Below are 16,847 nucleotides of genomic sequence, written 5' to 3'. Positions count from 1 at the left end.
ACTTCAGGTAGAGAAGCCAACTCCTTTTGAAAGAAAATGGATAGGGCCGAAATCTGGACCTTAATGGAGCCTAATTTTAGGCCCAAATTCACTCCGGACTGTAGGAAGTGAAGAAAGCGGGCCAGCTGGAATTCCTCCGTAGGAGCATTCCTGGCCTCACACCAAGAAACATATTTTCGCCATTACCGGTGATAATGTTCAGATGTCACGTCCTTCCTAGCCTTTAACAGCGTAGGAATGACCTCATCCGGAATGCCTTTTTCTGCTAGGATCCGGCGTTCAACCGCCATGCCGTCAAATGCAGCCGCTGTAAGTCTTGGAACAGACAGGGCCCCTGTTGCAACAGGTCCTGTCTTAGAGGAAGAGGCCACGGTTCTTCTGTGAGCATTTCTTGCAGATCTGGATACCAAGTCCTTCATGGCCAATCTGGAACAATGAGGATTGTTCTCACTCCTCTATTTCTTGATATCCTCAGCACCTTGGGTATGAGAGGAAGAGGAGGAAATACATAGACCGACTGGAACACCCACGGTGTCACCAGGGCGTATACAGCTACTGCCTGCGGGTCTCTTGACCTGGCGCAATACCTCTGTAGCTTTTTGTTGAGGCGGGATGCCATCATGTCCACCTGTGGCAGTTCCCACCGACTTGCAACCTGTGCGAAGACTTCTTGATGAAGTCCCCACTCGCCCGGGTGGAGGTCGTGTCTGCTGAGGAATTCTGCTTCCCAGTTGTCCACTCCCGGAACGAACACTGCTGACAGTGCGCTTACATGATTTTCTGCCCAGCAAAGAATTCTGGTGGCTTCCGCCATCGCCACTCTGCTCCTTGTGCCGCCTTGGTGGTTTACATGAGCCACTGCGGTGACGTTGTCTGACTGGATCAGAACAGGTTGGTCGCGAAGCAAGGTCTCCGCTTGACACAGGGCGTTGTATATGGCCCTTAGTTCCAGGATGTTGATGTGAAGGCAAGTCTCTTGACTTGACCACAGACCTTGGAAATTTCTTCCCTGTGTGACTGCTCCCCAACCTCGGAGGCTTACGTCCGTGGTCACCAGGACCCAATCCTGAATGCTGAATCTGCGGCCTTCGAGAAGGTGAGAACTCTGCAGCCACCATAGCAGTGACACCCTGGCCCTGGGGGACAGGGTGATTAACTGATGCATCTGAAGATGTGACCCGGACCACTTGTTCAGTAAGTCCCATTGGAAAGTCCTCGCATGGAACCTGCCGAAGGGAATGACCTCGTATGATGCCACCATCTTTCCCAGGACTCGAGTGCAGTGATGCACCGACACCTGTTTTGGTTTCAATAGGTTCCTGACCAGGGTCATGAGTTCCTGGGCTTTTTCTATCTGGAGATAAACCCTTTTCTGGTCTGTGTCAAGAATCATGCCCAAGAAAGGCAGACGAGTCGTAGGAACCAACTGTGACTTTGGAATATTGAGAATCCAGCCGTGTTGCCGTGACACTTCCAGTGAAAGTGACACGCTGTTCAGCAACTGCTCTCTTGATCTCGCTTTTATGAGGAGATTGTCCAAGTACGGGATAATTGTGACACCTTGCTTCCGCAGGAGCACCATCATTTCCGCCATTACCTTGGTGAATATTCTCGGTGCCGTGGAGAGACCAAACGGCAATGTCTGAAACTGGTAATGACAATCCTGTACCGCAAATCTCAGGTACGCCTGAAGAGGTGGATAAATGGGGACATGAAGGTATGCATCCTTTATGTCCAGAGACACCATAGAATCCCCCCCCTTCCAGGCTTGCAATGACCGCTCTTAGCGATTCCATCTTGAACTTGAACCTTTTTAAGTATAGGTTCAGGGATTTTAAATTCAATATGGGTCTGACCGAACCGTCCGGTTTCGGGACTACAAACATGGTCGAATAATAACCACTTCCCTGTTGAAGGAGGGGAACCTTGACCACCACCTGTTGAAGATACAATTTTTGAATTGCTTTTAACACTATTTCCCTCTCTTGGGGGGAAGTTAGTAGGGCCGATTTGAAATATCGGTGAGGGGGCATCTCTTCGAATTCCAGCTTGTATCCCTGAGACACAATTTCTATTGCCCAGGGATCCACCTGGGAGTGAACCAACATGTGGTTGAAATTTCGAAGACGTGCCCCCACCGGGCCCAGCTCCGCCATTGGAGCGTGGATTTCATAGAGGCCAGGGAGGACTACTGTTCCTGGGAACTAGCTGTGTTGTGCAGCTTCTTTCCTCTGCCCCTACCTCTGGCAAGAAAGGACGCACCTCGGACTTTCTTGTTTCTATGTGATCGAAAGGACTGCATTTGATAATGCTGTGCTCTCTTAGGCTGTGAGGGAATATAAGGCAAAAAACTTGACTTTCCAGCTGTAGCTGTGGAGACCAGGTCCGAGAGACCCTCCCCGAACCATTCCTCACCCTTGTAAGGTAAAACCTCCATATGCCTTTTGAGTCGGCATCACCTGTCCATTGCCGAGTCTACAGGACCTTTCTGGCAGAAATCGACATAGCGTTTATTCTAGAACCCAAAAGACTAATGTCTCTTTGAGCATCTCTCATATATAGGACAGCGTCTTTTATATGCCCTAGGGTCAATAATACAGTATCCTTATCTAGGGTATCAATCTCCTCACATAAGGTATCCGTCCATGCTGCTACAGCACTACACTCCCAGGCCGACGTGATTGCTGGTCTTAGTAAGGTACCCGAATGTGTATAAATGGACTTCAGGGTAACCTCCTGCTTGCGATCAGCAGCATCTTTGAGGGTAGCCGTATCCTGTGACGGCAGGGCTACCTTCTTGGATAAGCGTGTTAAAGCTTTGTCCACCCTAGGGGAGGATTCCCATCGTAACCTGTCCGTTGGCGAGAAAGGATACGCCAGAAGAATCCGTTTGGAAATCTGCAGTTTTTTATCTGGAGATTCCCAAGCCTTTTCACATAACTCATTCAGTTCATGTGAGGGGGGAAAGGTTACCTCAGGCTTCTTTCCCTTTTACATATGCACCCTCTTGTCCGGGACAGGGGTTTCCTCCGTGATGTGCAAAACCTCTTTTATTGCTATAATCATATATCGAAGAGACTTAGCCAATTTTGGCTGTAACTTTGCATCATCGTAATCGACACTGGAGTCAGAATCCGTGTCGGTATCTGTATCAAACAATCTGGTATAGTGGATGCTTTTGAGACCCTGACGGTCCCTGCAACATAGGGTCAGGCACGGGTTGAGACCCTGACTTCCCCAATGCCTCAGCCTTGTCAAATCTTTTATGCAAGGAATTAACATTATCATTTAAAACCTTCCACATATCCATCCAATCAGGTGTCAGCGCCGTCGGCGGAGACACCACATTCATTTGCTCCCGCTCCTCTCCCACATAGCCTTCCTCATCAGTCATGTCGACACAAGCGTACCAACACACCACACACACAGCGAATGCTCTTTCTGGAGGCAGTTCCCCCACCAGGCCCTTTGGAGAGACAGAGAGAGAGAGTATGCCAGCACACACCCCAGCGCTATAAATCCCAGGAATAACACAGTAACTTAATGTTAACTCAGTAGCTGCTGTAAGTATAGTTTTTTCACCTAATTATGTGCCCCCCCTCTTTCCAACCCTCTTCTACGGTGTATCTGCAGGGGAGAGCCTGGGGAGCTTCCTCTCAGCGGTGCTGTGGAGAAAAAATGGTGCTGGTGAGTGCCGAGGGAGAAGCCCCGCCCCCTCGGCGGCGGGCTTCTGTCCCGCTTAAAATGTAATTTCTGGCGGGGGCTCTTACATATATACAGTGCCCAGTTGTATATATGTTTATGTTTGCCATATGAGGTCCCAAATGCTGCACAGGGCGCTCCCCCTGCGCCCTGCACCCTAACAGTGACCGGAGTATGTGTAGGTGTGTGGAGCAATGGCGCACAGCTGCAGTGCTGTGCGTTACCTCCTGTGAAGAACCCGAAGTCTTCTGCTGCCTGAAGTCTTCTTTGCTTTTCATACTCACCCAACTTCTGTCTTCCGGCTCTGCGAGGGGGACGGCGGCGCGGCTCTGGGACCGGACGGCGAGGGTGAGATCCTGCGTACCAATCCCTCTGGAGCTAATGGTGTCCAGTAGCCTAAGAAGCAGGACCTAGCTTCAGAGAGTAGGGCTGCTTCTCTCCCCTCATTCCCACGATGCAGGGAGTCTGTTGCCAGCAGATCTCCCTGAAAATAAAAAACCTAACAAAATACTTTCTATCAGCAAACTCAGGAGAGCTCACTGAAAAGCACCCAGCTCGTCTGGGCACAGTATCAAACTGAAAAAAACAGGTACCTGTGGCGCTACTTGATATCTTAAAATTCAGTAATTACAGTAATACATAAAGGATTATTCTTTTATTGTAAAAATCTGTTTATTGTAAACATAGTAGATCATAAAAATTCACTGGGTGGTTATTATTGATATGTACATCTCTCAAGTTCATAAATCTATAGTAAATATAACAGTATTCTGATAAGGCAAATATTTGGGTGTGTAATGCAGTAAAAAACACTTTGTAAAAAACACTTGGTAAAAATACTTGATAAATTCTCCTAATGAGGAGGAGAGCCCTGTGTACTGAGTCCAAATGAGTGAGCGCGCTCTCTCTCCTTTCTGCGGCAAAAAGAAAGGAAAATATTTCTTTACGTGGGTCCGGGTGTTTGTCAAATGAGTTTCTTTGGGTCCAAATGTTTGTAAAAAATGGAAGAAAAGTCTCTCACTTACGTATCTTCGTCCCGCTCGGGACTCCTGGTGTTTTCACCTTGGGCGGTGTGTCAGTCTCTTCCCCGCGGTTGCGATGTTACTGCAGGCGCCTGCAGTGCTTTTTCCTCGGTCCTCTTTGTACTTGCGGCCAGCGCTTTCCAGGGGATCTGGAACTCCGGGTTGGGGGCGGATGTGAGGGGGTGTCCAACGCGTTTCACTCGGCTTCAGAATGCCGGGCTTCGTCAGGGACTTTGGAGGTGAATTGAGTTGCAGTCACTTATTTGAAGGGGCCGGTTCCTATCAATTGGTTCGTCCGGCTGTCCGTCAAAGACTATTTCCTTTTGTATCCGTGATTCCTCATATCCAGGTGGTGTTAATTAACACATGTGTAGGTTAAGGTTTTTTCCTTAAAACTCTTAAAAATTCTAAATGTAAACCTTAACCTACACATTTCTAACATATTGCATAATCACATAAAAATACATCATTCAAACTTATGTCCATCGAGACAGTTAACATGCATAGACTAAATGCTAGCAGCACCATAGGAAAAGCATCAAACTGCCTTACCAGATTTAGCAACATATTAGATACACATATAAATGTTGCAGTTCCTTTCATAAACAAATGGAAGCAACAAGAAACAGCTTTTATTGCACATATTAAACCATTTACTTCACTTATTTATGCAATTATATACCTGCTGATTGAAATACTTTATTTTTGTGATATAATTATTTTTTGTGTTAATTAACACCACCTGGATATGAGGAATCACGGATACAAAAGGAAATAGTATTTGACGGACAGCCGGACGAACCAATTGATAGGAACCGGCCCCTTCAAATAAGTGACTGCAACTCAATTCACCTCAAAGTCCCTGACGAAGCCCGGCATTCTGAAGCCGAGTGAAACGCGTTGGACACACCCCCTCACATCCGCCCCCAACCCGGAGTTCCAGATCCCCTGGAAAGCGCTGGCCGCAAGTACAAAGAGGACCGAGGAAAAAGCACTGCAGGCGCCTGCAGTAACATCGCAACCGCGGGTAAGAGACTGACACACCGCCCAAGGTGAAAACACCAGGAGTCCCGAGCGGGACGAAGATACGTAAGTGAGAGACTTTTCTTCCATTTTTTACAAACATTTGGACCCAAAGAAACTCATTTGACAAACACCCGGACCCACGTAAAGAAATATTTTCCTTTCTTTTTGCCGCAGAAAGGAGAGAGAGCGCGCTCACTCATTTGGACTCAGTACACAGGGCTCTCCTCCTCATTAGGAGAATTTATCAAGTATTTTTACCAAGTGTTTTTTACAAAGTGTTTTTTACTGCATTACACACCCAAATATTTGCCTTATCAGAATACTGTTATATTTACTATAGATTTATGAACTTGAGAGATGTACATATCAATAATAACCACCCAGTGAATTTTTATGATCTACTATGTTTACAATAAACAGATTTTTACAATAAAAGAATAATCCTTTATGTATTACTGTAATTACTGAATTTTAAGATATCAAGTAGCGCCACAGGTACCTGTTTTTTTCTGTATTTGCTATTGCTTAATGAGGAACCCTTGAAAAGAATTCCTCTTAGGCACCTGGGCTGCACTGGTATAATTTACCCCACAAAAACAAATTCCATTTGAGGGAGCGCAGACCACACCTCCATCTGTATAAAACAGTATCAAACTGAGGTCTGGAGGAGAGGCATAGAGGGAGGAGCCAGTGAACACCAGGAACTAAATTCTTTCTTAAAGGGCCCATGTCTCCTGCGGAGCCCGTCTATCCCCATGGTCCTTACGGAGTCCCCAGCATCCACTAGGACGTTAGAGAAATCGTGAATCTCCCGCATAGGTAAGTATCTGATAAAACCATTAGTTTATTTGTTTTACTCTGTATTAAATTGTTCCTTGACTTTCCAGCACTAAAGAACTTTTTCCAACTTGTAAATAATCTTTGATGATGATGACTCCCCTGTTTGTAAAAATATTGGTACCTGTACCAGGGCTGCCATCAGAAATTGTGGGGCCTGGGACTGACAAAATAGACAGCCCCCCCCCCCCCCCCCCCCAAATAAAAAAATAAAAAAAGATTCTGCTGCACACTTCACCCCTATGTGATGTCATACATCATGAAATTACATATGGATGAAGCATTACAGACCTGCAGGAATGATTCACAGAGAGCTGATGCACAGGGAAAGCTTGATTTAAGAAGTTCTCCCTGTGCATCATCCCGTAGTTGTTGTACACACATTGGGGATCATTCCGAGTCGATCGCTCGCTAGCTGTTTTTAGCAGCCGTGCAACGCACAGTCGCCGCCCACAGGGGAGTGTATTTTCGCTTTGCAAGTGTGCGAACGCATGTGCAGCCGAGCTCTGCAAAAACATTTTATGCAGTTTCTGAGTAGGTCTGAACTTACTCAGCCCTTGCGATCACTTCAGTCTGTCCGGTCCCGGAATTGACTTCAGACACCCGCTCTGCAAACGCTTGGACACGCCTGTGTTTTCCAACCACTCCCAGAAAACGGTCAGTTGACACCCACAAACGCCTTCTTCCTGTCAATCTCCTTGCGATTGGCTGTGCGAACGGATTCTTCGTTAAATCCATCACTCAGCAATGATCTGCTTTGTACCCGTACCACGCACCTGCGCATTGCGGTGCATATGCATGCGCAGTAGTTACCTGATCGCAGCGCTGTGAAAAACTGCAGCGTGCGATCAGGTCGGAATGACCCCCCTTGTGCAGCTCTCCAAGTATCAGCTGCAGGAGCCAGGGGTCTCTTTGTAAGGGCCCGGAACACCAGTCCCCACAGTCCCCCCCTGATGGCTGCCCTGACCTGTACTTGTCAATGCATAAATGTCTGAATACATTTCAGAGTAAACATTGCTGAGTAGAAGGATGCAGCACAGTCGATAGCCATCCAGTCGGCTGGCAAACTTTTGTTGAGCACTCTTTCATTTCACAATTGTCCAGGCTGTTATAAAAATCCACTTTTTTTGATAAATGTATGAAACTAAAGACCCATCCATAGTTTGGATGCAAACCTAACTCCAAATAGTAGAGTTTTTATCAGAAAAATAATAATAATGCGATAAATAACATTTTAAAGAAAGTTCAATGAGTTTACAATATCAGCTAATCTAAGAATTTCCTGACATATTATTATTTTTAAATATTCCTTCTAACTTCTGCTTAATGTGCAATATATCAAACAGGTGCAACTCAGTTTCTCAGAAGCTCAGGTCCGTCCTGGAGAAAATGTGAATCTTAAGGTTACAGCTGAGTCTGGATCCTGGTGCTCCGTGAGATCTGTGGATAAAGGTTTTTTACTTCACAAACCTCATGAGGCCTCATTACCAACAGATTTTGTAAGTTTAGATTTATCCTTAAACTATGAATAAATATACATTTATTCAAGTCCGCTGTGTTGGCTCTACTCACATTTATCATATATGGTTTGGTATGATGACATGCTTGACAAAGGTCTTAACAGACTAAAATATTGCAATATTGTCTGAATGCAAATATATTGGAAGCCTTGCATGTTATTCTGAACTTGAAAAACTCTATAAAATGTACTTGATGCTTATTTAAAATTATCTGGAGAGTGCCTATTTATTGGATGGTATATACCCTGGAATCACCTGTTTGGCATACACACTTGCCGAGAAAGTGATCAACATTGCTCATTTACACACTTCCTGAGAGATGTCATCAACTTTCTCGGCAAGTGGGATGCGCGGCTCCACGGGTCGTTAATGTCCCTTACTGTTGGCCATGCATGCAGCTCAATATGGACTGTCGTCCAAGAGCTGCCTGCATGGCCCGGCCGTGTCGTGACGTCACTGAGTGATATGAACGTCATATCGCTTAGTGTATATGCACTGCTACTGACCGCCTGGCCGGGCGTCGTAGCTCATAGACCATGTCGCCTAGTGTACTCACCTTAATAGTTCAGAAGTCACTTTTATTTTTGAGTGTAAAAAAAACTATTTGGAACAAACTAACACAAATGTTATTGTCTTGTGTACAGACAAGGAGATTATCAGATGCATTTACTTCCGGTCAAGATAGGTTTCCAGCTGTAATACGGGACCCGGTACAGCACCAATGCCAAGAAAATGAGACTGTTGTAGAGGAAAATAATTTCCTGGCTGAGGCTTCTACTTTGTTTGAGGTATGGAAAAATATATTTTATTTAATTCATGTTACATGTGCTTTATATATTTTGTCATTTACTATTTATAAAAGTCTGCAACTTTACATGTATCCTAGAGATTAATGATTTAAATGAAGAAGAAAAAAATCACTCCATTTGCAGCACATCAGTAAAAAATACAACGCTGTGCAAAGTGGCTTGCTATACATGCCTGATGTTTCTCATGCTTATATCATTAACTTGTTTCTATAGAGATATGAAAGAATACTTTTTCTGCAAGTAAGCAAGCTTATGTCCTCAGTGTAATTCATAAGGACACTGAAAAGACTAAGATTTTCAATAAATACTCTATACATGCCTAAATAACCAATGGTTTATGTAAAGCACTGTAAATAGCTCCATAATTCATTACATGGAGTATGATCTTCCTAATAGTTAGAGATGAGCGGGTCTGAATCTCAGAGAACCGGATCAAACTGAACATTGCGAATCCGAGGGTGATCTGAGTCCGTCTCGGATTTTTCCCCCTGACTCGGATCATCATCCTACCACTGTTGGATTCTCGCAGGTTTTGGATTGCATAAATGTCCCCGGTGATCGGCGTGCGACTTCACTCTGGCTGTGGAGCTTCAACAGTGCAGTGCAACCAGGTGTGTTGTGTCCGTCAAGGGGCGCTGTGTGTTGTGTCCGTCACGGGGTGCTGTGTCCCTCCAGGGGTGCTCTGTTGACCATCTAGGGGCTGTTTTGTCCTCCAGGGGCTGCTGTGTCCGTCCAGGGCCTGCTGTGTCCATCCAGGGGCTGCTGTTTCCATCCAGGCAGGGCCGTCTTTTCGTATGGTCTCAATGGGCACTTGCCCAAGGACCCCAAGAGTATAAGGGCCCTAGGCTGATAGCTGAGGGTCCCCTCTTTCCAGGGGTACCAGATTTTTGAAAATCGGCCCTAGGGAACCAGAGATACCTGACTTCAAAGCAGTGGTCCCTAGCCAAGCCTGTTAATTGCTCTTCCCAGCCAGATCTCTCGGGCTCTGTCTGACTTACAGTTTTTCTGAGAGTACATGCCAAAAGCTGGGAGTCTCCACTTTCGGTGGACACTGGCAGCTTGTCTCTACTATGCCCAGAACCAGAGATATCAGCCTTCCAGCAGCTGGTCCCTGCTCCAGCTCCACACGCCTAATATGCAGTTTTATATATTCATTGGTAGATTGCTCTGGCTCCTGAACTCTGATCCCCAAGTCCCAAGTACCTCCTGAAAGGTTAGGCACTCTAATTTTTTTATCCCATTCAAAGCTAAGAATTAAGAAATCTTTTTCCAGGAACTTGAGATAATGGTGGTCATTCCGAGTTGATCGCTCGTTATTTTTTTTCCGCAATGGAGCGATTAGTCGCTAATGCGCATGCGCAATGTCCGCAGTGCGACTGCGCCAAGTAAATTTGCTATTAAGTTAGGTATTTTACTCACGGCATTATGAGGTTTTTTCTTCGTTCTGGTGATCGTAGTGTGATTGACAGGAAGTGGGTGTTTCTGGGCGGAAACTGGCCGTTTTATGGGTGTGTGCAAAAAAACGCTGCCGTTTCTGGGAAAAACACGGGAGTGTCTGAAGAAACGGGGGAGTGTCTGAGTGAACGCTGGTTGTGTTTGTGACGTCAAGCCAGGAACGAAACTGACTGAACTGATCGCAGTGGCAGAGTAAGTCTCGAGCTACTCAGAAACTGCTAAGAACTGTCTATTCGCAAATCTGCTAATCTTTCGTTCACAAATCTACTATGCTAAGATTCACTCCCAGTAGGCGGCGGCTTAGCGTGTGCAAAGCTGCTAAAAGCAGCTTGCGAGTGAACAACTCGGAATGAGGGCCACTGTACCTGCAGTTAAGCAAGCTGCCCTCTCACCAGAAAATGAAGAATATTAAGCCCACTCCACTACCGACCCCTCCCCTACCTATATTAAACACTCCATACCACCCTGGAAGTCATGTACCGAGGCCCCTTCATTCAGCCCAATGTCCCCCGTCTACAGTTTAGTATTCTCCCTCCCGCCCCATCTCCCACCATCTGTGCAGTAAAGGAGTAATTAGCAGAAATTTCTGCTCCAAGTCCTACATGCTGAGTGGAAGATAGAACACCCCCTACCGCCCGCGGGACATCAAAGCTGCCACTGATAGTACCCCCCACCCCTACCACTGGAGGATGGGTAAGGGCACCAGTGCATTGCTGTGCCCAGGGGCCCACACTGCTGTTAAGACGGCCCTGCATCCAGGAGCTGCTGTGTCCATCCAGGAGCTGCTGGCTGTTTGCATCCAGGGGCTATATATATAAGTAAAAAAAAAAAGTTTTTCAAAAATATATATTTTTTGTGCTGTACCCCAATGTAATATTCACACAAGTACGGTGACGCTGCAGGCTGTACCACAGAGTGATATCCATACACATATTGTGACGATGCAGGTCATATCACAGTGTAATATTCATACAAGTATTGTGATGCTGTAGGTCGTACCCCAATTTCATAAAAGTACTGTTACACTGCAGGCCATACCGCAGTGTAATATCCATACAAGTATTGTGACGCTGTAGGTCAGAACGCAGTGTAATATTCATACAAGTATTGTGACGCTGCAGGTCATGCTGCAGTGTAATATTCATACAAGCATTGTGATGCTGCAGGTCATACCGCGGCTTAATATTCATACACATATTGTGACAATGTAGGTCATACCTAAATCTACTACAAGTAGTTTGGCACTATAAGTCATACTGTCATACATGTACTATGACACTGCAGGCCGTACTGCAGTGTAATATTGATACAAGTATTGTGATGCTGTAGGTCATACCGCAGTGTAATATTCATACAAGTGTTGTGACACTGCAGGTCATAAGGCAGCCTAATATACATACACCTATTATGATGCTTTAGGTCGTACATCAATTTCATACAAGTATTGTGATGATATAGGTTGTACCACAGTGTAATATTTATACAAGTATTATGATGCTGCAGGCCATACCATAGTGTAATATTCATACATTTTGTGATGATGCAGGTCAGGCCAGAGTGTAATAATCATACACGTATTGTGATGCTGCAGGTTGTACCACAGCTTAATATTAATACATGTATTGTGACGCTGTAGGTCATAGCCCAATTTTATACAAGTATTGTGACACTGAAGGTCGTACTTCAGTGTAATATTCATACAAGAATTGTGACGCTGCAGGCCGTACCACAGTGTAATATTCATACAAGTATTATGACGCTGAAGGTCGTAATGCAGACTAATATTCATACACGTATTGTGACGCTGTAGGTCGTACCCCAATTTCATACAAGTATTGCGATGCTGTATGTTGTACTTCAGTGTAATATTTATACAAGTATTGTGACGCTGCAGGCTGTACCGCAGTGTAATATTCATACAAGTATTGTGACGCTGTAGGTCAGAACGCAGTGTAATATTCATACTAGTATTGTGATGCTGCAGGCTGTACCGCAGTGTAATATGCATACTAGTATTGTGATGCTGCAGGTCGTACCACAGCTTAATATTTATATACATATTGTGATGCTGTAGGTCATACCTCAATTTCAAACAAGTATTGTGATGCTGTAAGTTGTACCGCAGTGAAAAATTCATATAAGTATTGTAACGCTGCAAGTTGTACCGCAGTTTAATATTCATACACGTATTGTGACGCTGCAGGTCATACCACAGCTTAATATTCATAGACGTATTGTGACGCTGTATGTCGTATTCCAATTTCTTACAATTATTGTGACACTGTAGGTTGTACCACAGTGTAATATTCATACATGTATTATGACGCTGTAAGTCAGACCGCAGTGTAATAATCATACAAGTATTGTGACGCTGCAGGTCGTACCTCGGCTTAATTTTCTACAGCGTATTGTAACGCTGTAGGTCCGATCTCAATTTCATACAAGTTTTGTGATACTGTAGGTCGTACCGCAGTGTTAGATTCATACAGGTATTGTGACGCTGCAGGCCATACTGCAGTGTAATATTCATACAAGTATTGTTACGCTGCAGGTCGTACCGCAGCTTAATATTCATAAATATATTGCGACACGGTAGGCCGTACCCCAATTTCATACAAGTATTGTGACGTTGTAGATCATACTGCAGTGTAATATTCATAGATGTATTCTGATGCTGCAGGTCATACCGCAGCTTAATATTCATAAAAGTATTGTGATGCTGTAGGTCATACCCCAATTTCATACAAGTATTGTGACACTATAGGTCATACTGCAGTGTAATATTCATACAAGTACTGTGACACTGCAGTCCGTACTGCATAGTATTATTCACACAAGTTGTGATGCTGCAGGTCGTACCACAGTGCAGTATTCATACTAGTATTATGATTCTGCAGGTCGTACCACAGCTTAATATTTTAACACGTATTGTGACACTGTAGGTTGTACCGCAGTGTAATATCCATACAAGTATATTCATAGTAGTATACATGTCATACTGCAGCCTAAAATTCATAAACATATGTTGACGCTGTATGTCGTACCCCAATTTCATACAAGTATTGTGATGCTGTTGTTCATACTGCAGTGTAATATTCATAGATGTATTCTGATGCTGCAGGTCAGACCAAAGTGTAATATTCATACACATATTGTGATGCTACAGGTTTAACCGCAGCTTAATATTCATACATGTATTGTGACGCTGTATGTTATACCCCAATTTCATACAAGTATTGTGATGCTGTAGGTCATGCTGCAGTGTAATATTCACACAAGTATTGTGACACTGCAGGCCATACCGCAGTGTAATATTCATGCACGTATTGTAATGCTGCAGGTCATACTTCAATTTCATACAAGTATTGTGACACTGTAGGCCATACCGCTGTGTAATATTCATACAAGTATTGTGATGCTGCAGGTCATGCTGCAGTGTAATATTCATACAAGCATTGTGATGCTGCAGGTCATACCGCAGCTTAATATTCATACACATATTTTAACACTGTAGGTCGTACCTAAATCTCTAACAAGTATTGTGACACTGTAAGTCATACTGCAGTGTAATATTCATACATGTACTGTGACATTGCAGGCCGTACTGCAGTGTAATATTGCTACAAGTATTGTGATGATGTAGGTCATACCGCAGTGTAATATTCATACAAGTGTTGTGACACTGCAGGTCATAAGGCAGCCTAATATTCATACACCTATTGTGATGCTGTAGGTCGTACCCCAATTTCATACAAATATTGTGATGATGTAGGTCGTACAACAGTGTAATATTTATACAAGTATTGTGACGCTACAGGCCATACCATAGTGTAATATTCATACGTTTTGTGATGATGCAGGTCAGGCCACAGTGTAATAATCATACACGTATAGTGATGCTGCAGGTTGTACCGCAGCTTAATTTTCATACATGTATTGTGACGCTGTAGGTCATAGCCCAATTTCATGCAAGTATTGTGACACTGTAGGTCGTACTGCAGTGTAATATTCATACAAGAATTGTGACGCTGCAGGCCGTACCACAGTGTAATATTCATACAAGTATTATGACGCGGCAGGTCATAATGCAGACTAATATTCATACACGTATTGTGAAGCTGTAGGTCGTATCCCAATTTCATACAAGTATTGTGATGCTGTATGTTGTACTTCAGTGTAATATTTATACAAGTATTGTGATGCTGCAGGCCGTACCGCAGTGTAATATTCATACATGTATTGTGATTCTGCAGGTTAGACTGCAGTGTAATAATCATACACGGATTTTGATGCTGCAGGACGTACCGCAGCTTAATATTCATACAAGTATTGTTTTGCTGCAGGTCGTACCACAGATTAATATTCATACATGCATTTAGATGCGGTACGCAGTACCCCAATTTTATACAAGTATTGTTACACTGTAAGTAGTACCACAGTGTAATATTCATACAAGTATTGTGACGCTGCAGGCCGTACTGCAGTGTAATATTTATACATGTTTGTAGACACTGTAGGTCATACCCCAATTTCATACAAGTATTGAGACACTGTAGGTTGCACTGCAGTGTAATATTCATATATGTATTGTGATGCCGCTGTCCTTATTATAGTGTAATATTCATACAAGTATTGTAACGCTGCAGGTTGGATCGCAGCTTAATTTTCAAACACATTTTGTGATGCTGCAGGTCATACCCCAATTTCATACCAATACTGTGATATAGCAGGCCATTCTGCAGTGTAATATTCATACACATATTGTGATGCTGCAGGTCAGATGCAGTCTAATATTCATACACATATTATGACGCTCTAGGTCATAACATAATTTCATACAAGTATTGTGACGCTGCATGCCATACCACTGCTTAATATTCATACACATTTTGTGATGATGTAGGTCGTACCCCAATTTCATACAAGTATTGTAATGCTGCAGGTTGTACCGCAGCTTAATATTCATACATGTATTCTGACACTGTAGGTCAGACTGCAATGTAATATTTATATAAGTATCGTGACACTGCAGGCCATACAGCAGATTTATATTCATACACATATTGTGATGCGATAGATCATACCACAATTTCATTCAAGTACTGTGACGCTGTAGGCCATACCCCAGTGTAATATTCATACACTTATTGTGACACTGCAGGTCATGCCGCAGCATGATATTCATACACATATTGTGACGCTGTAGGTTGTACCCCAATTTCATACAAGTTCTGTGATGCTGCAGTCCTTGCCACAGTTTAATATTAATGCAAGTATTGTAATGTTGTAGGTCATACCCCAGTGTATTCACATAAGAGGTGTGACTCCGCCGTGTCATTTGTGAACACAGTTTTAAAAAGTTACAGAAAGTTAAAAATAATTTTTTTGAACAAATTCTGGTGTGTGCTGTACCCCACTGGTCATTTTCGTTGAAATGGAAAACCATCAGTTGAGAGGAGAGCAAGAACCACAAACGAGTGCTGCAGTTGCTGCAACGAGTCATTGCGATACTAGCCCATTAAAGTCACCATCTAAAGTTGATGCCCAAGGGTAAAGAGGGCTTAAGACAGGGCATCTAAATTCAAAGAACCAATATTTTACAGTTGTAAAGAAAAAAAACATCAAAGGAAAAGATAGCTACAGAAAGACATAAAATTGTCAATATTCCATTCACCACACAAAGTAGCAAGGAAAGGCTAAAGCCTTGGCCTTTATTTATGATGGTTGGTTCTGCCTCTCATGATGAAGTGAGCCCTTCTCCCTGTTGAGGAGGTGTAAAAAATGAAACTAGTTAAGGCACAGGAACAAATTGTGTGCTCAGAAACATCACAAATCCCTGAGGAGAGTCTAAGTGTGTCCGCGGGTGCCATGTGTAAGCCTGAACTGGGTGTCCACAACACCCATAGAGTGGGGATAGAACCCGCAAGGGGCTTGCTGCACTCGCTCCTCCCCACAGGGATCCCGGTGTCAGTATGCTGCCAGGATCCCGGCGTCGGTATGCTGACCGGCGGTCCCCTGACCGCCGGTCAGCCATACTACACCCCCTGACCTTTCTAATACTGTACTTGAAGAGGAGCCTCCTTCCACCATTTGTGCGCCCACTGCAAATGTGGGGATGAGAAGTACAAGTCAACATGCTGACATAGAAATTGAGGATGCTTCTGTGGAAGTGCAGCATAATGAAGAATATATTTATGTAGCTGGTGCTAATAAGGATGTTGTTTGTGTAAATCAAGCACCAGTCAAAAAAGTTGTTGGCCATGATATGAAAAAGCCCATTTTCATGCCGGGGCAAAAGACAAAGTCACTTCTTATATGTGGAATTAATTCTACCCAAATCCGTACAACAATTGTCAAGTCATCTGTATAGCAAGAGTAAGTAGCGGTAGGCACATTAACCATCTAGGATCTTGCAGCACATTCATCAAAAGTCATTGTCAAATTCATAAACTTTGGCTAAAAATGGAACAACCTGT

At 43.9% G+C, this 16,847-nt stretch overlaps 1 protein-coding gene across 1 annotated transcript in view; it reads left to right on the top strand.

Moving 5' to 3' along the window:
• LOC135056663 (alpha-2-macroglobulin-like) overlaps window positions 1-16,847 on the top strand; it is a 516,386-nt gene that overhangs the window by 186,310 nt on the left and 313,229 nt on the right. Inside the window, exons 15-16 of the mRNA XM_063962107.1 lie at window positions 7,934-8,086; window positions 8,752-8,895. Of these exons, the coding sequence (XP_063818177.1) occupies window positions 7,934-8,086; window positions 8,752-8,895 (297 nt within the window). The remainder of the gene's footprint in view (window positions 1-7,933; window positions 8,087-8,751; window positions 8,896-16,847) is intronic.

This window comes from Pseudophryne corroboree, chromosome 3 (genome assembly GCF_028390025.1).
Source record: "Pseudophryne corroboree isolate aPseCor3 chromosome 3, aPseCor3.hap2, whole genome shotgun sequence".
NCBI classification, from domain to species: domain Eukaryota; kingdom Metazoa; phylum Chordata; class Amphibia; order Anura; family Myobatrachidae; genus Pseudophryne; species Pseudophryne corroboree.
Note: the sequence above shows the minus strand (reverse complement) of the source record. Positions and strands in the feature narration are given on the sequence as shown.